At 42.7% G+C, this 22,552-nt stretch overlaps 1 protein-coding gene across 2 annotated transcripts in view; it reads right to left on the minus strand.

Moving 5' to 3' along the window:
* Positions 1-22,552, minus strand: part of LOC131910810 (liver carboxylesterase 1-like) — a 36,772-nt gene continuing 14,220 nt past the window's right edge. The window contains exons 5-14 of one of the 2 annotated variants that reach the window (XM_059262688.1): positions 21,897-22,050; positions 21,232-21,336; positions 20,463-20,567; positions 17,837-17,875; positions 15,977-16,117; positions 14,335-14,415; positions 13,667-13,814; positions 4,268-4,399; positions 3,164-3,236; positions 1-269 (exon numbers count right to left, since the gene is read on the minus strand). In XM_059262688.1, coding sequence (XP_059118671.1) covers positions 86-269; positions 3,164-3,236; positions 4,268-4,399; positions 13,667-13,814; positions 14,335-14,415; positions 15,977-16,117; positions 17,837-17,875; positions 20,463-20,567; positions 21,232-21,336; positions 21,897-22,050 — 1,162 coding nt within the window. In that variant the 3' untranslated portion in view covers positions 1-85. Of the gene's footprint in view, positions 270-3,163; positions 3,237-4,267; positions 4,400-13,666; positions 13,815-14,334; positions 14,416-15,976; positions 16,118-17,836; positions 17,876-20,456; positions 20,568-21,227; positions 21,337-21,896; positions 22,051-22,552 lie in introns of both variants that reach the window. The other variant, XM_059262689.1, reaches the window with a different exon arrangement.

Below are 22,552 nucleotides of genomic sequence, written 5' to 3' on the forward strand. Positions count from 1 at the left end.
AATAAGATGCTTTATTTTGGAAACATCTTTTGTGGAATATCCATTCTCTTGGCTCCAGCCTCTCAAACCTAACTGGGCCTCCTCATCAGAGCTCAACATGTTCCCTCTGGGTTGGCCTCTTTGCTGCCTCCTTGGTCCTGAGCTCAGTCCAAAAGGCTACTTCCTTGTCTTTCAGCCTATGAGCTGCCTGTGTTGGGACTCCAATCTGCAGGTATCCTTCCTTCTGGTCATATTCTGGCCAATGGGGCAGCCCTTCTCCATTGGGGTTCCTGTGAACAGAATAAAAAGAGAAAGTCACCACATCAGCTGTGCTGTCCCCATGGTGCTCAGAGATGTGCAAGGATGCCTGGCTTATCTCTGCCGAGAAACCAGTAATCTACAGATGGACAGATCTCTATCTCCTGGGATAGTTCTCTCTCTCTCTCTCTCTCTCTCTCTCTCTCTCTCTCTCTCTCTCTCTCTCACTCAAATCGTGTTATGATTTAAATCTTACATTTTCTGCAAATCCTCATGTGGTATAGGCTGGTACTAATCTGAGAGTTAGTGGAATCGAGGGGGAGCACAGTTGGAGAAAGCAGATCACCAGAGGCCTTGAACAGTATAGAGGTTCCACTCTTCACATCAAGACTTTTTGACTGATAAGAGACCAGAAGCCATTTCCTCCCGAGTGCTCCTACCATGATGCTCTGCCTCATTACAAATGAAAAATCCAAGTGAAACTCAGAGCTCAATAAAGCTTTCATTCTTTAAGTTGATGGACGTTGGGCACTTTGCCTAAGTATTTGAGAGCTAACACCTAAAACCGTGAGCCACTGAGGAGTGGCTCACTCTGTGACTAAGTGGGTATTGTGGTTCACAATACTTTTAAATTGGTTTGTGAAGGAATTTGGAAGTTTGAATGAAGAGTGTGCTCTATAAAACTCAAAACAGAGTTAGCAATGGATTCTAGTAGGTTCTTAAAGGAAAAAAGGGCAATGAAGCCAAGCTTTTAATATTTCAAAGGGAATGAGGCATCTGTGAGAAACTTGACTGGAGATAACTAGTGTTCATTCTGCATACATTTGTCCATGCCCCAAGTTTTCTTGATAGGCTGCTTTCAAAGATGGGTGGACCATGTAACTGGATGGGCTTGTTCAAAAGTATCACAGCTTCCGGGGCAATGTTAGGGTATTTTTCTTGATTTTGACTAGATTTACAGGGAGAGTAAAGGAAAAAAAATCACAGCATCAAGATTTGAAAGATTCAGCTTTTCATAATAAACATCAGTGCCATATAAAGATGCAAGTTTTGTAAACATAAAAAGAGGAAGTTATCCTGAGGACATCTCAGGAATCGGGAGGATGGCCCATCACAAAGTTATCACTTGCTTCAAAGACATTGCTTGAGATATTAGCATTAAGTATCTCTTCATCTACTGTGTGGTATAAAAAGTTGATTCTGTTGGGCTTGTTTCCTTGTGCTCATATGCTCAGAGGCTTTACAGCCAATGGTCTATGGAGCCTAACTACATCTCAAGATACAGTTATCTGTTGGTGTCATCATGTGGCACTGGTTTTGCAGGCATGCAAAATGCAAGGCTTATGGGGTCATCAAGGTTGCTACCTGGATTTCAAATGAAAGCATGTGAAGCCATCAAGTGCATGATTTGATATCCCAGGTAGCAACCCTAAAAGCACGATGCATGTAAAGTAAAAGCAAAAAGGAAAGTGACATTTTGATGGAGACCTAGTAAGTTAGAGATGCCATGACTTAGAACAGCTGCCCAGGAAACATCCAGGCTCTGAGTAGAACAAGTCTGTCTGAGTCATCGTTCTATTGCTGTGAAGAGACACCATGGCCAAGGCAACACTTAAAAAATAAAGCATTTAATTGGGGCCTTGCTTACAGTTTCAGAGGTTTAGTCCCTTATCATTGTGGCAGTAGCATGACAGCATGCATAACACCAGAGTGGTAGCTGAAAGCCACATCCTGATCCACAGACAGAGAGAGAGACTGGGTCTGACATGGGCTTTTGAAACCACAAAGACCTTGCTGGAGGAGTAACACACTTCCTCCAACAAGGCCACACCTCCAAATCTTCTAATCCAAGCAAAGAGTTCCATTCCTTGGTGACTAAGCATCCAACTATAGGAACCTATGGACTCCATTTTATACCCATATATTAATGTGGGTATTATTTTATTCGTTTATACACAAAGCCCAAGAAAGGCCACAGAGGCTACAGGCAGCAAGACCTTAGGAGAATGCATTTTCAAGCTTTTCAGAGCCCATGTCTGTCAACAGATTCCTGGATGTTCCAAAGGAGATTTAGGATTTAAATTCTTCTCTCTTGGATTCTGGACTTGCTTTGGTTTGATTTCTCAGTGCTCTTTTCCTGTGCCTCCCTCTAGAATAGGAATGTTTGGTCACTGTCCTTGCATCTTGGAAATCTGTTACTTTTTTGTTTGAGTGGGTTCTCATAGCAAAGGTTTACCTGAGTTTTTTGGACTTGGATATCAAAGCGATATTGAAAGTGATAAGAAGTTAGGAATTTGTGGGGATGAGTTTTTTGTGATGGACATGAGCTTCTGGGGGTCATGGGTAGGCTATAATTTAGAACTTAATACGACCCCAAAAGCTCATGGATTGAAGCCTCGATTCCCACCTGACAGTGCCACTGGGACATGGCAGAAAAATAATAAAGAAGGACTTGTTGGAGGAGGATGATCACGGGAGACTCACCTCTGAGGATTGTTAGGATCCTGGTCCTTTTCTCCCCTTCACAAGCAACAGGAGGTAAGGAGCTTTGACTACCATATCCTCCCCACATGATGCTCTGTTCTGACACAACAGCTAATAGGCAAAATGATCAAGACTTGAAACCTCTCAGTCTGAGCTAAAATTCACAATCTCTCCTCATGTTTAAGAATCACCTAAATCTCATTACAACTACATGCCAGATTAACCTAGCTCTCATTGTTGGAATGCTATGATCACAAGGACAGAAGGATGATCACTCAGACATTAGAAAACTACTGCTTTCTAGTAGGTATGACCCATAGTAACAGATTTCCAAGATGCAAGGACAGTGGCCAAACATTCCTATTCTAGAGGAATATGGGTATGGGTCATACCTACTAGAGCACCACACCTTTGGGACTGGCATCTTTGCCCCCAGCCTCACCCACTCCGAGCAAAGTTGGCCCAGAATTTCATCACCATCTTGCTGAGGTTGGTCTCCTCTTCTGAAGCACCATCTGTGTTAAAAAAGAATAAAAATTTATCCACTTAACTTAAGATGTGGTTAATGAACAGCCACAGCACAATCTGAGCACCTTTAATAAATGTGGTCTTGTTTACTAACACATCAGGCTGAACGGGTCCAATCTACCCTGATCTCTGAATATAAATGAGGTCAGGCCTGGTTAATATTTGAGGGGAGAAATGCACTCTTGGCCTTTATTACATACTCACTGAGCCCAAAACCTGCCTTTTAAGAAGATCTCAGTGAGTGTGCCTTCGATTTAAAGTCAAGAGGAATATTTCAGATGCTCTATGCCTTTCTCTCTCATGCTGACCTACCTGGCATCCCTCTCAGGGTCCAGTAGCAACAAGACTCAGTTTCCTCAGCTTTAACACCAGGGTTGCTGGCCCTTAGGTCTGTTCTCAACCTCCTATACATACACCTCTGCATAGACTCTGGAAACAATCAGAACTGGGAGGTGACCAGAGACACTGATGTGCCACGAGGCACACACTATTAGAAGGTGTGGCCTTGTTGGAGGAAATGTGTCACTGTGGGGGTGGGCTTCGAGGTTTCTTTTGCTCAAGCTTCCCTCAGTGTGACAGTCCGTCGACTTCCTATTACCTGCAAGATGTAGCACTCTCAGCTCCAGCACCACATCTGCCTGCATGCCGCCATGCTCCCTGTAATGATGATAAGGGACTGAACCTCTGAACTGTAAGTGAGCCACCCCAATTAAATGTTTTCTTTTTAAGAGTTATGGTCATGGTGTCTCTTCACAGCAACTAAGACAGTGACCTTCCAGTTCTCTTATTGGTGTCACAGGTCAGGATTCTGAGAATGACTATGGCTGGGGACACATTAACACAATCCCATCGTGTGTTTTAAAGGAGAAAGTCTGGAGACTGTCCTATAGCTGAGTCCTGTTACAGAGCATGACAAAAGCCATCTTAAAAGGAGAAACTTGCTCAAGACGGTCAAGCCAAAACCTAAACCCAGGCCTCATATCACCAAGGAAGGCCACAGCCAGCAAACAGACATTACCTTTTAAAAATGGGGCTCCCCATACAGAGAAGAGATCATCACCGTGGTCTCCTATCACTGTCTTGGGTCTCTTGTCTGATACAAAGCTTGGCTGATACTGAAACTCATACATGTAGGTGGGGGCTCCAGCATCTGAGGAGACATGGATTCATTCATAGTTCACATTTACATACACACACCTGGATGGGGTCGAGGCCTTAGGCCCTGCAGGTGAAACCACTCCTCAGCTTCATAGGAAATAGTTTCAGGAAGGCCCAGTGACTCGCTTAGGGCTGCACAGCTGGCCGATGTGGAACTAGGATTTGAAGAAGATTCTGCTTACTAACTGAACGAGAATGGATCCACACGTGCGGTGATGGCACGGGATGAGTGTCAGTCATCACATCCGTGTATCGATTCCAGAAAGATCTAGAACCTCCCAGTTGTCTTTCATCCAGCCTAGCTCTGGACATTCCCAGCGTTTTTCTCAGCTCTTCAGAGAAGAGTAAAGGAGATGATGGCACACAAACAGGATTCTATGCTGAAATAGAATGATTGGTCTCTTGCATTTCATGACACCATAAAACTGAAGGTTCTTATTTCATCTCCAACTTGTTAGCTTGTTACCCCAAGTGTAAGGCCTTTTTTTAAGATTTTTTTTTCAGACAATATATTCTGATCACAGTTTCCCCTCCTCCAACTCCTCCTGGATCCTCCCCACCAAGCTGAGTCCACAACATCTCTATCTCTCTCTCATTAGAAGACAAACAAATGGACAAACAAACCAGAATAGGACAGAACAAACACATGAGCAGGAAAAAGAAGAGCCAAAGAGAAAGCACAGGAAACACATACGGGCACATACAGGCAGAGACACACTCACACACACAGAAATTCCATAAAACACACAAAATTGGAAACAATAATACATAAGCAAAATTGCCCAGACAAAGCATTATGAGAAAAGGAAAAAACCCTCTAAAAACACCACTCAGTTAGTTTGTGTTTGTCGTCTACAGCTGGGCATGGGGCCTGTCCTTAAGAGTGAGACTCTGTCAGAGAAAACTCATTTTCCTGTGTGAGTGGCTGTGAACTGGAGATAGCTTCTGGGCTAGAGAAGCGTGATTGTGTCCACATCTTCTCTCGGCACTGGAACTCCATCTGGCTTAGCCCTGTGCAGACCCTGTGCTGCCACAGACTCCGTGAGTTCACATGGGCAGCCCATCTGCTGTGTCTAGAAGGTCTTGTGTCCTTGGTGTCCTTCGTCACTCTGGCTCTTAGGATCTTTCTGCCTTCTCTTGAACAGTTTTCTTTCTCTGATGCCTGAGAGGAGGGATTCAATGGAGATGTCCCATTTAGGGCTCTATGTTCCAAGGGCTCTCACTCTGCACATTGTGTAACTGTGGTCTCTGTATTTGTTCCCATCTGCTGTAGGAGGAAGCTTCTCTGATGATGGCTAGGCAAGACACTTATCTATGAGTACAGCAGAATGTCATTAACAGTCATTTTACTGCTGTGTAGCATTTGGTTTTCCCCCATATTTATGGCCTATAAATGGTGAAATCAAAGTGCCAGGGCAAGGTAAACTTGTGTCTCCTCCAACCTCTCTCCTCCTCTCCATTGACTCTTCTCTCACCCACAAAGATGACCTGTTAAGTGTCAAGATATCACTATTTTGCTTATAGGGTCAAGGGAGGTACCAATCTTTGCTCCTTATGTACTAGTCCATAAAACTCCAGTCTAGGACCCTCAAAACAATGGTCATAACAATGGAATAGATATCCACATATAAGATATAGTAGGAAAATGATTCAAAATGCTGAAAATGTGTAATTTTACCAGAAAAGCTTCCTACTCTATGTACATTTATATATTCTTATTTTTATAAATACATATACACCTTTATCCACTTGTAATTCTGTTTTATCATCCATATACTTCATACATGTATTTGAGGTAATTCTGTGTCTATTATATTAAATACACCATCATTACTTTATACCATGAGCTATCCATCCACAGAAGTGGATGAGGACAACACATGTCATCACAATACAGGATAAGGACTAATTTAATTAACTCACAATTCTATCACCACAGCTTTAGGCAATCCTGTGACTCTGCAATCCACCTATGAAACAGTGCTGCAAAGTCAGGGAGAACTTCCTGGAAAGACAGTTTCACCTTGTTTTTCTTGCACAGTCATTTTAGAAAGAGAACCCAGACTGGAACTCTGCAGAGAACTTTGTGGATGAGAACACGTTTTAGAAGGCATACAGCAGAAGATATGTTTGTAACTTTTTTGTTCAAAACAAATGCTTTTGTCTTTATATTTATTAATTCTCCCCCCCCAAAAAAATTTGTGCAATGTATTTTGATCATATTCACTTCCTTGTCTAAGTCCTCCCATACCCACCCTTCCTATCCACCCAACTTCCTCATTTTTTTTAAACCAGTCAAATTCAATCTGTGCTTCCTTCCCAAATATCCTTGGATATGTGGCCTTCCCATGGAGCATGGCTGACTGCCAGTGTGCTAAAGGAAATGAACTGCCAGCCCAGAGCTCTGCATCTGGGAAAGGAGCCTTTAAAATGAAGGGAGAAATAACAACTTTCCATGACTAGCAAAAGCTATGGGCCTTGTCATCCCTGGTCCTGCCTTACACAAATGGCTAAGGAGAGTTCTTTAAATTGAAGCTTCAAGACAGCAGGCATATCACAAGACATATGAAAGTCAGTGCTGTAAAATGAGCCAGATAGTGATGATATGGACACAGTTTTATCCTATGTAGTACAAGGAGTCAACAGAAAATTATGCTAATGATTATAGCTGAGACAACTCCTCAAGTAGAGTTAAAATAGACTGTCATCCAATCATACAAATTTTACATAAAAGACAGAAAGTGTGTGTTCATTAAAGGGTAGAGTCATAAAGTAATCATGTTATCAGAGGAGATAGGAAGCTCAGGATCATACAGCCATAAACCATTGTATGTTATCAAAGTTACACTTTTACCAGCTCACTATAGGCTGTCAGAATTACACTAGGGGTCAGTGAGATAGCGCAGGCTGAAGCCCTGAGTTCAATTCCTAGAGTTCCTATGACAGAACAGGAGAACTGACTCCCACTCTGACCTTCACCATGACATGATGGCGTGGGTACACGGCAGACACACAAGCACACTGAAACAAAATATCTATAAAAGCACAGTGGTAGATGTAGGACTTATGGTAGACACAAAGCAAAAGTCTTCAGTAGAACTATAACCCAAAATTAGAAAAAACTTAAAGGCATACTCCTTCAGAACAGCAGAAAAACCACAAAGAAAGGCACCAAAAGAGGAAGAAAAAATTATAAAATCATAATGGAACCACCAAAGTATCAGTAGTAAGTCTTTGAGGATCAAAATTATCTTTAATGTAAATTCTGAAATAAAGGAAATGAATTGAATGGATTTTTAAACATGCCGTACCCACAGGCTTACCTTAATGGAAGTGAAGGTTGGAAGAGAAAGCATGGGAATGGATATATTTTCAAAGGAAAACTAACAAGAGGAATGATAGCAACTGTTCTATTAGATCATAGGGTCTGAGTTTAAAAACATAATGAGCTGGACCTGGCGGCTCACACCTTTACTCATAGAACTCTGGAAGCTGAGAGAGAATTACTATGAATTTGAGACCTGTCAGATACACAGCGATTTCTAGGCCACTCCGAACTGCAGTGTGAGACCTTATCTCAGAAGAAACAAATAAAGACATCATGTTAAGGACAGGGTCAAATCAACCATAGCACACAACAATGGCAAATACAGACCCAACATCAGGGCTCCCAGAAATATAGAACAAATAGTGGAGGTTATGAAGAGAAAGACAGGACTCAATGAATACCACAGCAATAAGGAGTCTACAATACACACATTTACAATAAGAAACAGATCATTCAGGAAGAAAATTTACAAGCAATATTAGACTTGATAATGTATTGGGACAAAGAGACTAAGCAGAAATATGCAGAATTGTGCAGGCTAAGATTATGTTCGCTTGACACCAACTGTAGTTACTTGGGCTGGTGGTCCTGGGCTATGTGAGAAAGAGAGCTGAACAAGCTATTGAGAGCAACCCAGTAAGCAGTACTCCTCCATGGTCCCTGCTTCAGTTTCTGCTTGTGCTCCCACCCTGATTTCCCTTAATAATGAACTATGATGTGGAAATGAAAGATGAAATAAACCCTTCCCTTCCAAGGGCTTTTGGTTGTGGTATTTATCATGGCAATAGAAAGCAAACCATGGCAAGAATACTCTATCCAATGTTGACAGACACCCACCGAACATTTTCTAGTATAGACTGAGTGTGTCACACACACACACACACACACACACACACACACAAATCAACAAAAAAGTCACTTAATTTGAGAAGACTAAAATTGTACCAAATACCTACTTTTACAACACTAAAAATAAATTTTAAAAAATCAACTACAAGAATCATTTTGGAAAATTCAAATTCAAGGGCTAAGAAACATGATCCTGAGCAACAGATATCCCAAAGAAGAAATTAAAATTGAGAATACGTTTGAAACAAATGAGAATAAAGTACCTTTTCCTCTAGGGTTCAGGGAACGTAGTATAAGAGGTGGTAGAAAGAATTCAAGAGCCAGAATACAGGGAGAACGGCCGTGAAGCCCTGTCTTCTGGGCATGACACAACCACTGTAGTCGTGAATTCACAGCAGCTGTACTGCCTGTCCTAGGATTTTGAAGCATTGGTCCTATCAGTAGCCAATCTTGGAAGTGAAGGGTTTCTTTCATGAGGTCTTACTCCTCGCTGATGGACCACTGGCTACTGATGAATTATTGGGGAAAAGGAGATACTATCCATCTGATGTTTACCCTCAGGTGAGCCCACCAGGCTCCACCGATAGTTCCATACCCACAGCCACACAGGTGGCCCCCCCACCCCCCGTTAAACTCAGTGGCTCACAAAGAAAAGCAAAAAGAAATGAATATAGCAAAGAGGGAGTGACGGGGGGCAGAGGGAGTAAAAGGTCAGGGACTGAGAGTGATCAGAAGGCATTATCTACATGCATGAAATTGTCTTTGCACAATTTAACTAGGAAAACAGTGCAGCATGCCAGCACATGTGGGTGATAGTGAGGGATTAGGGATAGTGCTGCAAGGGAATCTTCTAGTAATAAACACCGACATTAAGAGAGGAAAAGTTTCAAACAACCCGAGATTACACACCAAAATTCAAAGAAGGAACAAAATCATAAAGTCAGAAGCTTGAGAGTTTAAAAAATAAGAAAGATGAACAAAACTGAGATTTTTTTTCAGAAAGAAAGAAAAAACACCCTAAATTGATAAATCTACTAACCACAAAAGAAGAGGGAAGATCTAAATCCATTTAAAGACTTACAACCAGAAATGAAAGAGGAAACCCCACAACAGGGAACCCAGAGGCAGAGCCTGACATAAGAAACTACTACAAACAAGGACATGCACAAGAACAGGATAACCCAGAAGGAACAGAGACAGTTAAGGGGACCCAGTACTCCCTGGACCACTGGGCAAGTGATAGTTAAAATCCTTAAGACACTGCTCCTGCTAAGGATACATTCTGTTTAGTTCTTTTGTGCTCATTATTCCCGATGTTAATTTTCTGTAACTTAGCAAAAAATGAGGACCATTTTACCTCATCATTAGTGGCTGTTGGACTTTCTCTTACTGCTCTGGCTGCCTTGACCCGAAGGACTGTCAGTCAGCCAGCTGGACTACCTCTATGCCAGCAACAGACATCTTGAACACTCCACAGAAGCCTTTGGAAACCTACACAATGATGGCAGTCGGAATATAAAACTAAATTTAATCCAGATGGTACTACTGCTGAATGCTGCAAACTACGGCCCATAGGTTAAAGAAAATGAACACACAAATGAATACAAAGACATCTCCTGATCGTGGAGTGTAAGGATCCATTTTAAAATGTCCATGGTACTCACAGTGGTCTATCGGTTTAATAAAATATCTGCTCCAATTCCAATGCCATTTGTCCTCATAGAAAGAGAAAAAAAATCTAAAGATTTTGCTGCCAAGAGGATCATGATTAGTAAGAACAAAACTGGAACTATCCCACTGCCTTATTTTAAACTCTATTCTGTATCTACAGTTACTGAACAGTATGGTAGTTGCTTTACCCATGTGTATACACTGAACCATGGGATATAACAAAGATCAGAACACAGGCAGGGACTGACTGCTATTTTACAAAGGTGCCAAGAATCTAAGATAAGATAAAACAGCCAATGTTGTTGAGAAAACCAGATTTCCACATTCATAAATGAAACTATACTGGAGAGAAGACAAATTTAAGCTCAGACACCCTCAATCACAAGTAGAATCATAAAGGAAAAACAGTAATTCTGGAAATTCACGGAAAACAATTACTTAGATTTAACACCAACACCATGAACAAGAAGTGAAAAGTTCTTATTATCTTATCATTGGATATATGTAAATATCTAAATTAAAATGGTAATGAAAGTTTTCTCTCATGATCCAAATAGATTTTTATTGAGAAGTGAAAATAGAAAGTGGGGGTAGTGAAGGGCGAGGGTCGAGGGAAAGAGAGCTTGGGGGAGCGGGAGATCCCAGCTGGATCAACAACAGAGAGGGAGAACAAGGAATAGGAGACCATGGTAAATGAAGACCACATGAGAATAGGAAGAAGCAAAGTGCTAGAGAGGCCCACAGAAATCCACAAAGATACCCACACAACAGACTGCTGGCAATGGTCGAGAGACAGCCCGAACTGACCTACTCTGGTGATGGGATGGCCAAACACCCTAATTGTCGTGCTAGAAACCTCATCCAACTACTGAGAGATCTGGATGCAGAGATCCATGACTAGGCCCCGGGTGGATCTCTGGGAGTCCAATTAGTGAGAATGAGGAGGGTTTATATGAGCGAGAATTGTTGAGATCAAGGTTGGATAAAGCACAGGGACAAATAGCCAAACGAACGGAAACACATGAAATATGAACCAATGGCTGAGGGGTCACCAACTGGATCAGGCCCTCTGAATGGGTGAGACAGTTGATTGGCCTGATCTGTTTGGGAGGCATCTAGGCAGTGAGACCGGGTCCTGTGCTCATTGCATGAGTTGGCTGTTTGAAACCTGGGGCCTATGCAGGGTTGCTTGGCTCGGCCTGGGAGGAGGGGACTGGACCTACCTGGACTGAGTCTACCAGGTTGATCTCAGTCTACGGGGAGGGCTTTGCCCTGGAGGAGATGGGAATGGGGGGCGGGCTGGGGGGAAAGTGAGGGGGGCGGGAACGGGGAGAACAAGGGAATCCGTGGCTGAAATGTAGAACTGAATTGTATTGCAAAATAAAAATTTAAAAAAAAAAAGAAAATTGTAGTAAATATGTATAGAAAAGGCAATCCTCTAAATACTGTTGAAGTGAATGAACAGTGATGTGGGGTTCCTCAGAGATGGAGAGCAGAGCCACAAATGGCCCAGCAGTGTCACTACTGGGTGTTTACTTCAAATATTTGGGAAGAGTTTTCTGAGATGTCTGCATCCTACATTCACTGCAGCAGAACATACTACAATCAAGCTACAGAATCAATTGTGTCCATCAGCATTAGAGGAGAAGGAAAACGCAGATGTGTAAACAGCGGAGTTCTCTTTAGCCTCAAGAAGGAAACGGTGACTTTTACAATGTGGGGTGAATCCGAGAGCATGTTAAATAGTTGAGCATAGAAAGATAAATGTCACTTGTTGCTACTCATTGTGGAATCTAGATTTACTCACAAGCATACAGATAAAACTTGGGGTTAAGAAATTGGAGGTCAAGGAATGAGGAAGATGAAGGAAAAGAGGAATAAAAATATCCAGCAGGAAGGAATTCTTTCTCTTTTTAATCATCCAACCCACAGTATAGTATATATTAATGATGAAATTACTGAGAGGAAGCTGGGTGGTGGTGGTGCACGCCTTTAATCCCAGCATTTGGGAGGCAGAGGCAGAAGCATCTCTGTGAGTTCAAGGCCAGCCTGGTCTACAAAGTGAGTCCCAGGACAGGACAGTCAGAACTGTTACACAGAGAAACCCTGTCTCCAACCCTGAACCCCACCCCACCCCGAAAAAAAATACCTGAGAGGAAATTTCAAGTCTTCTCACTGTAGAAAATGTTAATTATTTGAAGAAATGTGTATGTTAATCAGCTGATATAATTAGTAGGCATTGTATAATCAAGCAAAAAATGTGTACACCATAAGTTGGCAAGCATAACTTATCAATTTGCAATTTAAGAAATGATAGAAAGTTTCTCTCTTTCAAAATATTTCATTGTGCTGTATTCTCCATTCTTTCTTCACTACTGTAGTTTTTCACAGGTAACTGCGAAAGTAATGCTAGAAAATCATCTTAACCTCACAGAAGGAGCAGTTTTGGCAGATGCAATTGGTACCTTTGATGGTAAGTCATAGTGACTTGGTTACATTAAGAATGCTTAAAAAAAACTAGTAAATTGTACTTTTGTGTTTATGGGAGTGTTTCCAGAGACAATTAGATCGTTATGACTAATATTTTATCTGTTGATGCATTCAAAGTTCTAACATATTATTGAGTGGAAGTCGAACTGGGGAAGGTGTGGCCTTGTTTATAAAAAGTAGGTCATTGGGTCATACTCATATGACCCAGTCAGGACCATGTCTGTTGTTGCTCCACACAGCTTCAATACTTACTTGTACTCATGATGTTAGCTGCTCAAACTCCCCAAATCACAGGCTGAAAATTCTGAGCTGAAGTAAAGCCTCCTTCCCTTAAGTTTTGACATGTCATATTTTTGTTATGGAGTGGGAGAAGGAACAATTACACCTTCTTACTAACTGCCCATGTTTCTGGGCAGGCCAGCCTGATGTTCACAAAAAACATCAACAGGACTTGCCTGAGCCTTTTCCTGGTCATTAGAAACAACTGTGCTCATGTTTGCAACAGATAAAGACGTCATAAACCTAACAATCCATGTGGAAGAGCTCTTAGCCAATGAGAGGTGAGTATAGACAGCTCTTTTGCTGCAGAGAGAGAAAAGCCCTAAGAAAAACCCTAAGTTGAAACTATCTAAGGTGGACACATGCTAGGAAGCTCACTAGTTTGGCCTCAATCTTTTCTAAGTGTTACTTCACTCTTCCATAGTGTTTGGTGGTACTATCTCCTAGAGTAAATTGCTTTTGAACACTTTTCTCATAGACTCCTACTGGCAGAAGTGAAACAAAAGATTGCAGGCCATAGGGAACCAGCTTTTGAGGCCTGACCCTCAGCAGATTTCCTGTCTAATTCAAGAGGTGGGTGTGTCATAGGCCTAGCTGGTGAGTCTATATCTTTCTCCCATGCAACACCTCCCATGCACTCACCTCTGTGGCCACGAGACACAATCACAGACGGAGCACCAAACATCACATCTCCCATTAAGTCCAGGAGAAGGTCTTTCTTTCTGGCAGGGTCATCTGTCCCTGATAAATACTTCTCAATGGCAGCTGGAATCAGACTCTCAGAGATGTTCTAAAATGGGTCAGAAAGTGATCATAAAAAGTATTTCTAGGAAAAGCGATGAGAAAGACATGGTTCATGAGATTTGCTTATCAATAGCTTTCTTTAGCTTATCAGAGCCCAGAACATCCAGTGACCTACAGACAGTAGCAGCCCATGTGTCAGAAGTTCAAAGCCCTCAAAATTTGTAAATATTGTGGTGCCCACCTGTCTTCTTTGCCTCCCAACAATTACCTACAGATGTCTTGGGTCTCCAACCCCTAGATATGCTGGTCTTTGCTGATGATAGCCTCCATCTTATGCTAGCTTTCCAAAATAATCTTTTTTTTTTCCAATAATATGTCCTGGAAATACTGGAATTTTTAAGCAACAAGTGACAAATGTTTTTTTTACATTGTACTAAAGCATACAAGCCAGAACACGGGCTGAGACACAGACATAAGTACTTTTAGCTACTGCATTGTGTGTTTGGAGGCAAGCACCCATACTTCTTCGTTTCTTAGCTGAGTCCCATGATTCTCTAAATTCTTACAAGGATTGGGTAAGACTGCCAAAGAAGGGAAGTGGTCCTCTTCTGGTCTAGTTTGTCTTCAGAAAGTGGGAAGCCTATCATCTGTTAAACACAATGATTGTCATTTGTGAATCATGTGGAATTAACAGGAAGAACCAAAAATGTCAAACAACCAAACCAATACAGAAGGAAACTCCTTTACCAGGCCTTGTTAGATGTGAAATTTCATGTTTGAAGAAATAACCTATGAGAAAATGAGATTGTATCTAGAAATATATGTAGTATAAGAGGATACACATATCACATATATGACATATATTAGATATTATATAAAAAGCACATCTATACTATATATAATTCATATAACACAAACACACACTAATTCTTCAGAGAAGGAGTGGTATTAAGTCTAGGATAGTGTTGAGTGTACAGGGAGGACACAAGCCCTGACCTATATCTTAGGTGTCTGTGGAAGCCAGAGTCAAGTCAACCCAATGGCTGAGTTTCATTGATGACCTCTGCAATTCCTTTGCAGGCAGAGCTGGGGAACCTTCTGCGTGTCTAGACCCTATCCAAATGTCTGTACTGAGAAACTTGACCCTATTCCAGTACAGCCTCCGGGAGCTAAAGGCCAGCCCAGAGCCCTAGCATGACACTGGTCTCTCTTCAGTGCCTGGGAAAGCTCAAGAAACTCAACTGGACTTACTCTGTCTCTGGCCTGAACTTAGTGATAGATGGATTGGCCCCTGAGCCTTCTCTTGTGATCACCAATCCTTTCTCTGTCCTTTGAGATACAGTTTCCTCAGCAACATTATTTTCTCAAGGGCTTGAGGAAAAAATTGCTTGCGACTCTTTAATCTTTTGAAAATGTGACCATTTGGGGAGGTAACTCCTGATCTCCTTTTGGGTCACCATGGAGAATGAAGACTTCACTTTGCTGAGGCCCATACTTAACTTGCATCTTTGCGTCCTATTGTAATGAAAAGGGAATTTGTTCCTGGTAAGTGAGCATAAATTAAATTCAGTAACTAGAGACACTGACTCCCTGCTTACCACAACATCTCTTGGAGCTTATCTAAGCCTGGAAATCTCCATACACATTAGGACTCTGAACTCACTGCAAAATTCTATGAAATAAGACACATCTTACTGGTTTAGACAGTGTCTGAATTTATCTTTGATGGAGGAAAGACCTCTATACTCCTTACCTTCCAGAAGCAATTTTAATTCATTCTGAAGTGATTTTATGGATCTCAACAATGAAGTGCCGAGAACACTCATGGAAATCTATATGACCCAATAGTTCAGGTCCAAGGTGGAAGCTACTGTGCTACAGCCTGCTTCTCCTGAACTCCAGTTCCTTCTGTTCTCAAGATGTCCCTTATTACTCCATCTGCATCACCATCTTCTCTACAGACCCTCCCAGCCTGGGAATTTTAGGATTCCTTAAGGAAAGATAGTGTCTATGGAGAGGGTTTTCTAGGTCTGTAGTTCCCAGAGGACAGTTGCACCATTCTGGAGAATGTTTCCATGGAAGTATGGCAGTGTTGACAGTTTCTCTGGGCTGGTTGGAGACTGTGACTAGAAAGAACACATAGGAACAAAGGTGTGTTGTATGAGTTGAGGCTGTATGGGTACTGCTAAGAGGTCTGTGTGTTCTCACCATTGGCATGCTCCAGCCAAACTCTTTTTTGGTGATGCCCACCATGTAGGGCACAGTGTTGAAGCTCTTCTCAGCCAGGATCTCTTCTGGTGTCTTTGGCAGGAACACTCCATCAAGCACAGTGGGAAGGAAAGGGTAGCTCTAGGGAAGAGAAAAATGCCATGTCTGTAATTACTCTTCCCCATGTAACATCAGACTCCACTTTCTACCTGTCTCAAAGCTTGGCCAGCACACAGACTCACGTGGCTCCCAGATGGGGCTAATGAATTGCTAAAACAGAAATGTGCCCGGGGAACCAGAAACAATACTGGCAGAGAATGGGTATTGATCTTAAGCAAAGTATACAATATATACAACATATGTATATTATATATATGTGTGTATGTAACAAATTATATGCAATTTTACATATATACTTAAAATTGTACATGATTTTTAACTATAAATATATTATAATTTATAAATGATGCACAATTTTGTGTGTGTATGTGTGTGGTTTAAGTGTTCCCTGTTGGAACACTTTGTCCCCAGTTGGTGGCACTGTTTAGGAAGCTTTAAAAGGTGTGGCCTTGCTGAAGGGAGTTATGTCAGTCACTGGGAGATGTGAAAGCTTAAAGCTCATCACTTCTGGTTGGCACTGTCTACTTCATGCTTGCAGTTCAAGGTGTGAACTCTCCGCTTCAGGATCCTGCTGCCACACCTATTGCTTGATGCTTCCACCCCGCCATGACTTGGCATAGACACCAGAATCTCTTGCCTATGCTGTAGTTATACAGTGGCCACTACCAGGTCTCTGCCCCTCCCCTGCCCTTCCTCTGTTACCTATTTCCACATTGCAGTCAAAGAAATGTTTGTAAGCTCAACACATCTCACTGCTCCATTCGGACCCTTCTGGATACCCGCCCCACCTCAACCCTCGTCATGCTGAATCACAACCCAAGTTTCTCAATAGCCAACCCCGTCTCACTCCTCTTCCACCTCCCCAGACTCAAGTCTGTTTCTGTCCTGACCGCCTCTACTTCACACACACTATCCTGCAGCAGACCTTTGCAGCTACAGGGGAATGTTTCTAGCTTCAGATAGCTGACCTCATTTCCCCTCAGCATGGCTTAACTCTTCAAGCCATAACCCAAATCTGCCCTTCACACAAACTTCTCGCCAACTCTCTCTCCTCTTCCACTTCCAAATACATAACACAATTTATCAATTTATTTTCCCCACTAGAAGAGAAGTTTCTAAGAGAGTAGAAAATCTTGTCTTTTTCACTGTCCTATCCCAGCTCCTAAACCTTCCTCCTACATAGTAAGAACAAGGATTCCCCTGGGGGGGGGGACAGAAAGGCCAAGACTGGAGATGCTACACACCTAATGTCACCAGATCCTGGTCAGTGCTAGGAAGTAGGACAGGGGGAGAGGAGAGGTACCATGGGTGTATTCTGGATGCTGGGAAGGGGCAGTATCCTTATCACTGAGATTTTGGTCAGTCTCCCCTCTCATACACCAGCCTTTTGTCGTCCCATGAGACTTGTGCTCCTCGGTGAGGGCTCCTGGACTCTTACTGAGTCATCTCAGCTCTTTGAAAGGTCTACTTCATCCTTTTCCTACAGATCATTTTAGAAGCAGAAAACGTCCACTGGAAGGGAACAGGTGACTCTAGGGGATCCAGTTGCTGAGTAGAAGCACTGAACCTGGAATCAGGCTACCTGGCTGCCAGGACTGTATTACCAAACAAGTGACTTTCCCTCTCTGGACCTGAGCAGAATACACATAAGAAACAGAAGAACTCTACAAAGGAGAGTTCTTTTCTTTCCTTTAATGGGTAGGACTCAACACTTGTAATACAGAAAGCAAAAGCCCTTACCTCTCTGGGGTCTCCAAGAAAATCAAGAACACCAAACTTCTGTGGAGAGAACGTCAGAGAAAGAGGGTGAAGAACTTCCCTTAGACATAAATGGATCCTTTGAGTTTCACCCTAAGATATTAAGTTCTTTCTCCTGATTCTTCCTTGGCAGGACTCAGAATTAGAAGACCCTATGCTGGAACCTCAGGGTCTGGGCATATGGTGAAACAGGATGGGGGCAGTCGCAGTAAAAAGACAGGACCTGGGGCCCACTCAGGCTCTCCAGAGCATAGAGAGGATGTCTGGGGCCTCTGCCTGTGCTCGCCATCTCTTCGCCTCTCTCCTTCATCTGTTTTCTCCAGCACGACACCCTGATGTCTCCCGTGAAGAGTAGAGTTATTAGGTCAAGGCAGTGGTAGGGGGCACACAGTGCCTATAACGAAGACAAGGCTGCAGCTGGGATGCACATCAGAGCAGCATTTCCCCTTCAACATCACCCCTACCTTTCTCCTTCCTCACCCCTGCCTCGGGAACGCAGGCAACTGTATATGACCCAGAACATTGTGTCTAGGAAATGCCTTGCCTGGATTAACGCAGTGGTGGAACTTCTCAGTTGGTTTTTCTGTCTCCTCTCTACACTCTGCCTCACAGAAATCAGAGATCTTGGTAAAAGATCAGGAAAACTGAGTATACCCTTAACATTACTGCTGAATTGTTTAGTACAGTTACCCCCCAAGCGTATAGAGTATTAGTCTAGAATTCTAAAACCTTTAACCTGCTAAGAAAGCAAACTAGTTTAGAGAGAACCTTCCCCATTTTCCCTCAAATAAGAATGGGGAGCTAAGGAATGGAGATAGGTACATCTCCAACAGTATACTCAGAGTGTCTGGATCCAGCCACATCCTAAGCCATTTGTTCCAGGACATTTTTATTATTTGAAAATTCTGTACAACATATTTCTTTTTCTGTTCAAGGAACCTTAAAGACTGTTCTCATCTGAGATGAGAAAACCCCAAATCCTGCATGCTCATTGCAATGCATTGCATCCTGGACATTTCTTTGTTGCGATCAGAAAAGCATTCAGTTTATATCCTCATTGTCTCCCTTTTAGCTCTTTTCTGTATGGACCAAAAATAGATGGAGACACAGACATCAGATGGATGTACAGATATAGCTGATCAATACAAGTACTGTTTCTTTAGGTGGATTCACTAAAAATACAGATGAAAAGTAATAGGTAGATATAGAACAGACCATTGTTTTGGAGGTCTGGGTGAAGGCATGTAGGTAGAGATTGACTGAATGATTCATGGATAATGAATAGATTGGAAAGGGATTAATTCAAAGTTTTCGATGGATCTCTACTAGATTGATGAAAAAAGTGATGAACAGGACTCGGTTATAAAGATGAATAGACTGTTGGCAGATGAATTGGTAGGTAGATTGATGGCAATCCTAGAACTTTAATTAAGTAAATATCTTGGAAAAATCTAGAAAACTGAGCTACCAGTATGCTGTGAGTTTATTTTCTACACCAATTGTGACACTTTCCTTTAAATGCCTTCTGTTGCATGTCTCATCCCCAAAACTCAGGTTGATAGTTATATGTGAATATAGGGAATGCTTTGTGTCTTAAAAAATCTGAAAATGATGATGTTAAGATAGTATAGTTTTTTATGAGTACGTATTTTAACGCATCACCAGACACAGCAATGTATACCAGAAGAACTATGATGGCATTAACAAGAAAACCACAGTGACAGTAAACATGATCTGCACCACTTGTAAGGTGTCCGCAGCAATCCGACTACCCAGAAATAAGTACACACCCCAACGGCCTCCACATACTACATGAAGGTTCTGTGAGCAGGAAGTTATGAAATGCACTGAGAGAATAAACATATCACACGCACGCAAGTTCTCCTCATTTTCCTCAGATCAAATTCTTGATCTATAACTACTTCAGGCCTAACACTTTACACAGGAAGATCCTAAACCAAACCATTGCAGGGTTTTCTAAGTGTAAAACCCACACACAAACAAATCATTATGGTGTTTTCCATTTAACTGCAGCAAATTCTCAGCTCTACCGACTTCCATTTATACTCGTGGTGAATGAGGATTATAAGGTGACAGGTGCTTCCAGCGTCTTCCTGTCTTACTTATGGGAGACTTGAAGACCACGTATAGAGCATAAGGAGTCAGTTATTCCCAGTGAAAAAGTGCTCTTGACTCAAGACAAGTCCCCATGGACAGCCTCATCATTTGACTACTGCCACCTTCCAGGACCCTGACAGACATCTCACTGGTTTCATTGTAAACTGCACCCCTCTCAGAACTCGGCTCCAGGGTCAGTCAGCTTGGGATTCCTCACTGCCGAGCTCCTCACACAGTATGCCGTTTCTCAAAATATTATGTTTTGATAAAGTGGGGGGGGTTGTCATGTAATTTCTCATCATGTTATTATCAGACCTTTTGATATTTGAAGTATTTCATAACAATAACGGAGTGAAAAAAATCTCAATTTAGATAGACAATTCTGAGAGGCAAGAAACTGTTTAAGGGGATATAAAGCCAGAGCATAGCTGAACAAATGAACCCTTGAGCTAGATATACAGGGTGGGGCTCCTAGGATGGAGACACCTACCATTTTCAGTGTGATTTCCAAGAGCTCATCCTCTGTTTTCTGCCGAAGGCAGTGAACCATGGCAGCTGAGGTGGTGGTTTTACAGCCAGCAAGAGCAGCCACTTTCTGTAAGAGATCAGGGGTCAAGAGCGAATCTTTTCCCTCCCTCCATGTAGACTGTGGCTTCTTCCATTTCCCAATTTCTAAGGCAACAGATGGCTGCTGACAGTATTCTAGACTAGCAAATACAGAAGTTGAGTCCCAGAGTGTAACTCCTGTTACTGAGCAGAACGGGAACAGGACCTCATTATACAATCTCTATGCCTCTGGTGCCTGATAAAATGGATACAATTTCTATTCCCAGAAACCCAAGGAGGACTTAATGTTCTCAAAGTCAAGTGTAGCTGCAGAGGATGTTTGAATTTCACTATTTGGTTTCAGATCCCACATCTGACACATTGTTGTCTTAGATAAGTCATTCAGCCTCTTCATGTCTTGCTTTCTCCACCTACAAATGAGGGTGTTCATATATGCACAGGAGATGACCATGTCTCCTATGTACTAAAATGTGGGCAGAATGGCTGGAGGCCTAGACAACACGTTACACATGAAGTGTAATGTTGTCTACACTATATATGTAGTGTGTCCCTTAAAGCAGTAGCCCTTCCTGCACAGCCATTCTCCTTAAGAGATCACTTGAGCACCTCAGCTGAATCCCACAGCAAGAAAGACTTTGAGGACCCAGGAGAACAGAGTAAGGGGCACAGGAGCTGTCCAAGGTGATACATACCTTAGCTACGGGTCTGGCATCTCTCCCAAACAGGCAAGGATTAAGGACCACACTGCTCTGGGAAATGGCCCTGTGGAAGAGGCTCTTGGCCAGGGGAGACAACACCTGGGAGGAAGAGAGTTTATGCTCACAGGGGAAGTCAGTAACTCACTTGCCCTTAGGGCTCTGTTCACGTGCTCTTTTTTTTTTTTTTAATTAACTTTTTTTTCATTTATTTACACACTGGCCACAGTTTCCCTTCCCTCCTCTCCTCCTGTTCACACCCTCCCAACTCCAATCCAACCCCTCCCTACCCTCTCCTCCTCCATCTCCATTCAGAAAGGGACAGGCCTCCCATGGACTTGACCACAAAGCATGGCACATCAAGTTGAGGTTAGGACCGAGCTCCTCACCCTGCTTCAGGGCTGGGTGAGGTAATTCAGCAGGGAACAGGTTCCCAAAAGTCATCTAAGCACCAGGGGACAGGTCATGATCTTACTGCTAGGAACCTTACAAGTAGACCAAGCTACACAACTGTCACACACATGCAGATGGCCTAGGTTGGTCCCATTGAGGCTCCCATGTGCTCAGGTCAGCTGTCTCTATGTGTTCCCCAATCACGTGCTTCTTTTAACCCAACCATTCACCTGGATTACCTGTTGTTCCATGGAGTTAGAAACACTTACAAGAGCAGAGACACTGAAACCTCCTGCTGACTCTCCAAAGATGGTCACAGAGCCTGGGTTGCCCCCAAAGCTGGCAATATTGTCCTGGATCCAGTGCAGTGCAGCCACCTGGTCCAAGTGACCCCAGTTCCCCCGGCTGTGTTCATCCCCTGTGCTGTAAGACAATGGTGAGTTGGAGCAGAGATTCCATGACTGTGCTCTAAACACCAGAGATAAACTAGGGCTTTTAGTAAGTTCTCTGAAATAATACTGGGCTCCCCATTACCTACATGAGCACTCACCTGCCACTCATCCCTACAACAATGCTCTGTGGTGGTCCCTACACTCATCATACAGGTACTTTATACTCAGGAGCCACCCACCATGCACACAACTTGGGTCTAAATGCTAGGGCTCATCTGAAAACAAACAGATGAAATCTCTAACTACAGTTGGCTCCTGCTGAATTCCATAGACCAACAGAAGAAATGAACATAGGAAAAGCTAGTGAAAAAAAAAATAAAATTAGATCTGAAGGGAAATGGGGTGGCAGGGTGGGACTGTAGCATGGTATTTCAGATTGCACAGCCAGAGAAGACCTCATTAGGCAGTGGCATTTAGTAGAGATCTGAATAAAATGAGCGTGCGGGTCTTGCAAGTATCGGAAGAGGGAGCTG

Source organism: Peromyscus eremicus, chromosome 5 (assembly GCF_949786415.1).
Source record: "Peromyscus eremicus chromosome 5, PerEre_H2_v1, whole genome shotgun sequence".
Classification (NCBI taxonomy): domain Eukaryota; kingdom Metazoa; phylum Chordata; class Mammalia; order Rodentia; family Cricetidae; genus Peromyscus; species Peromyscus eremicus.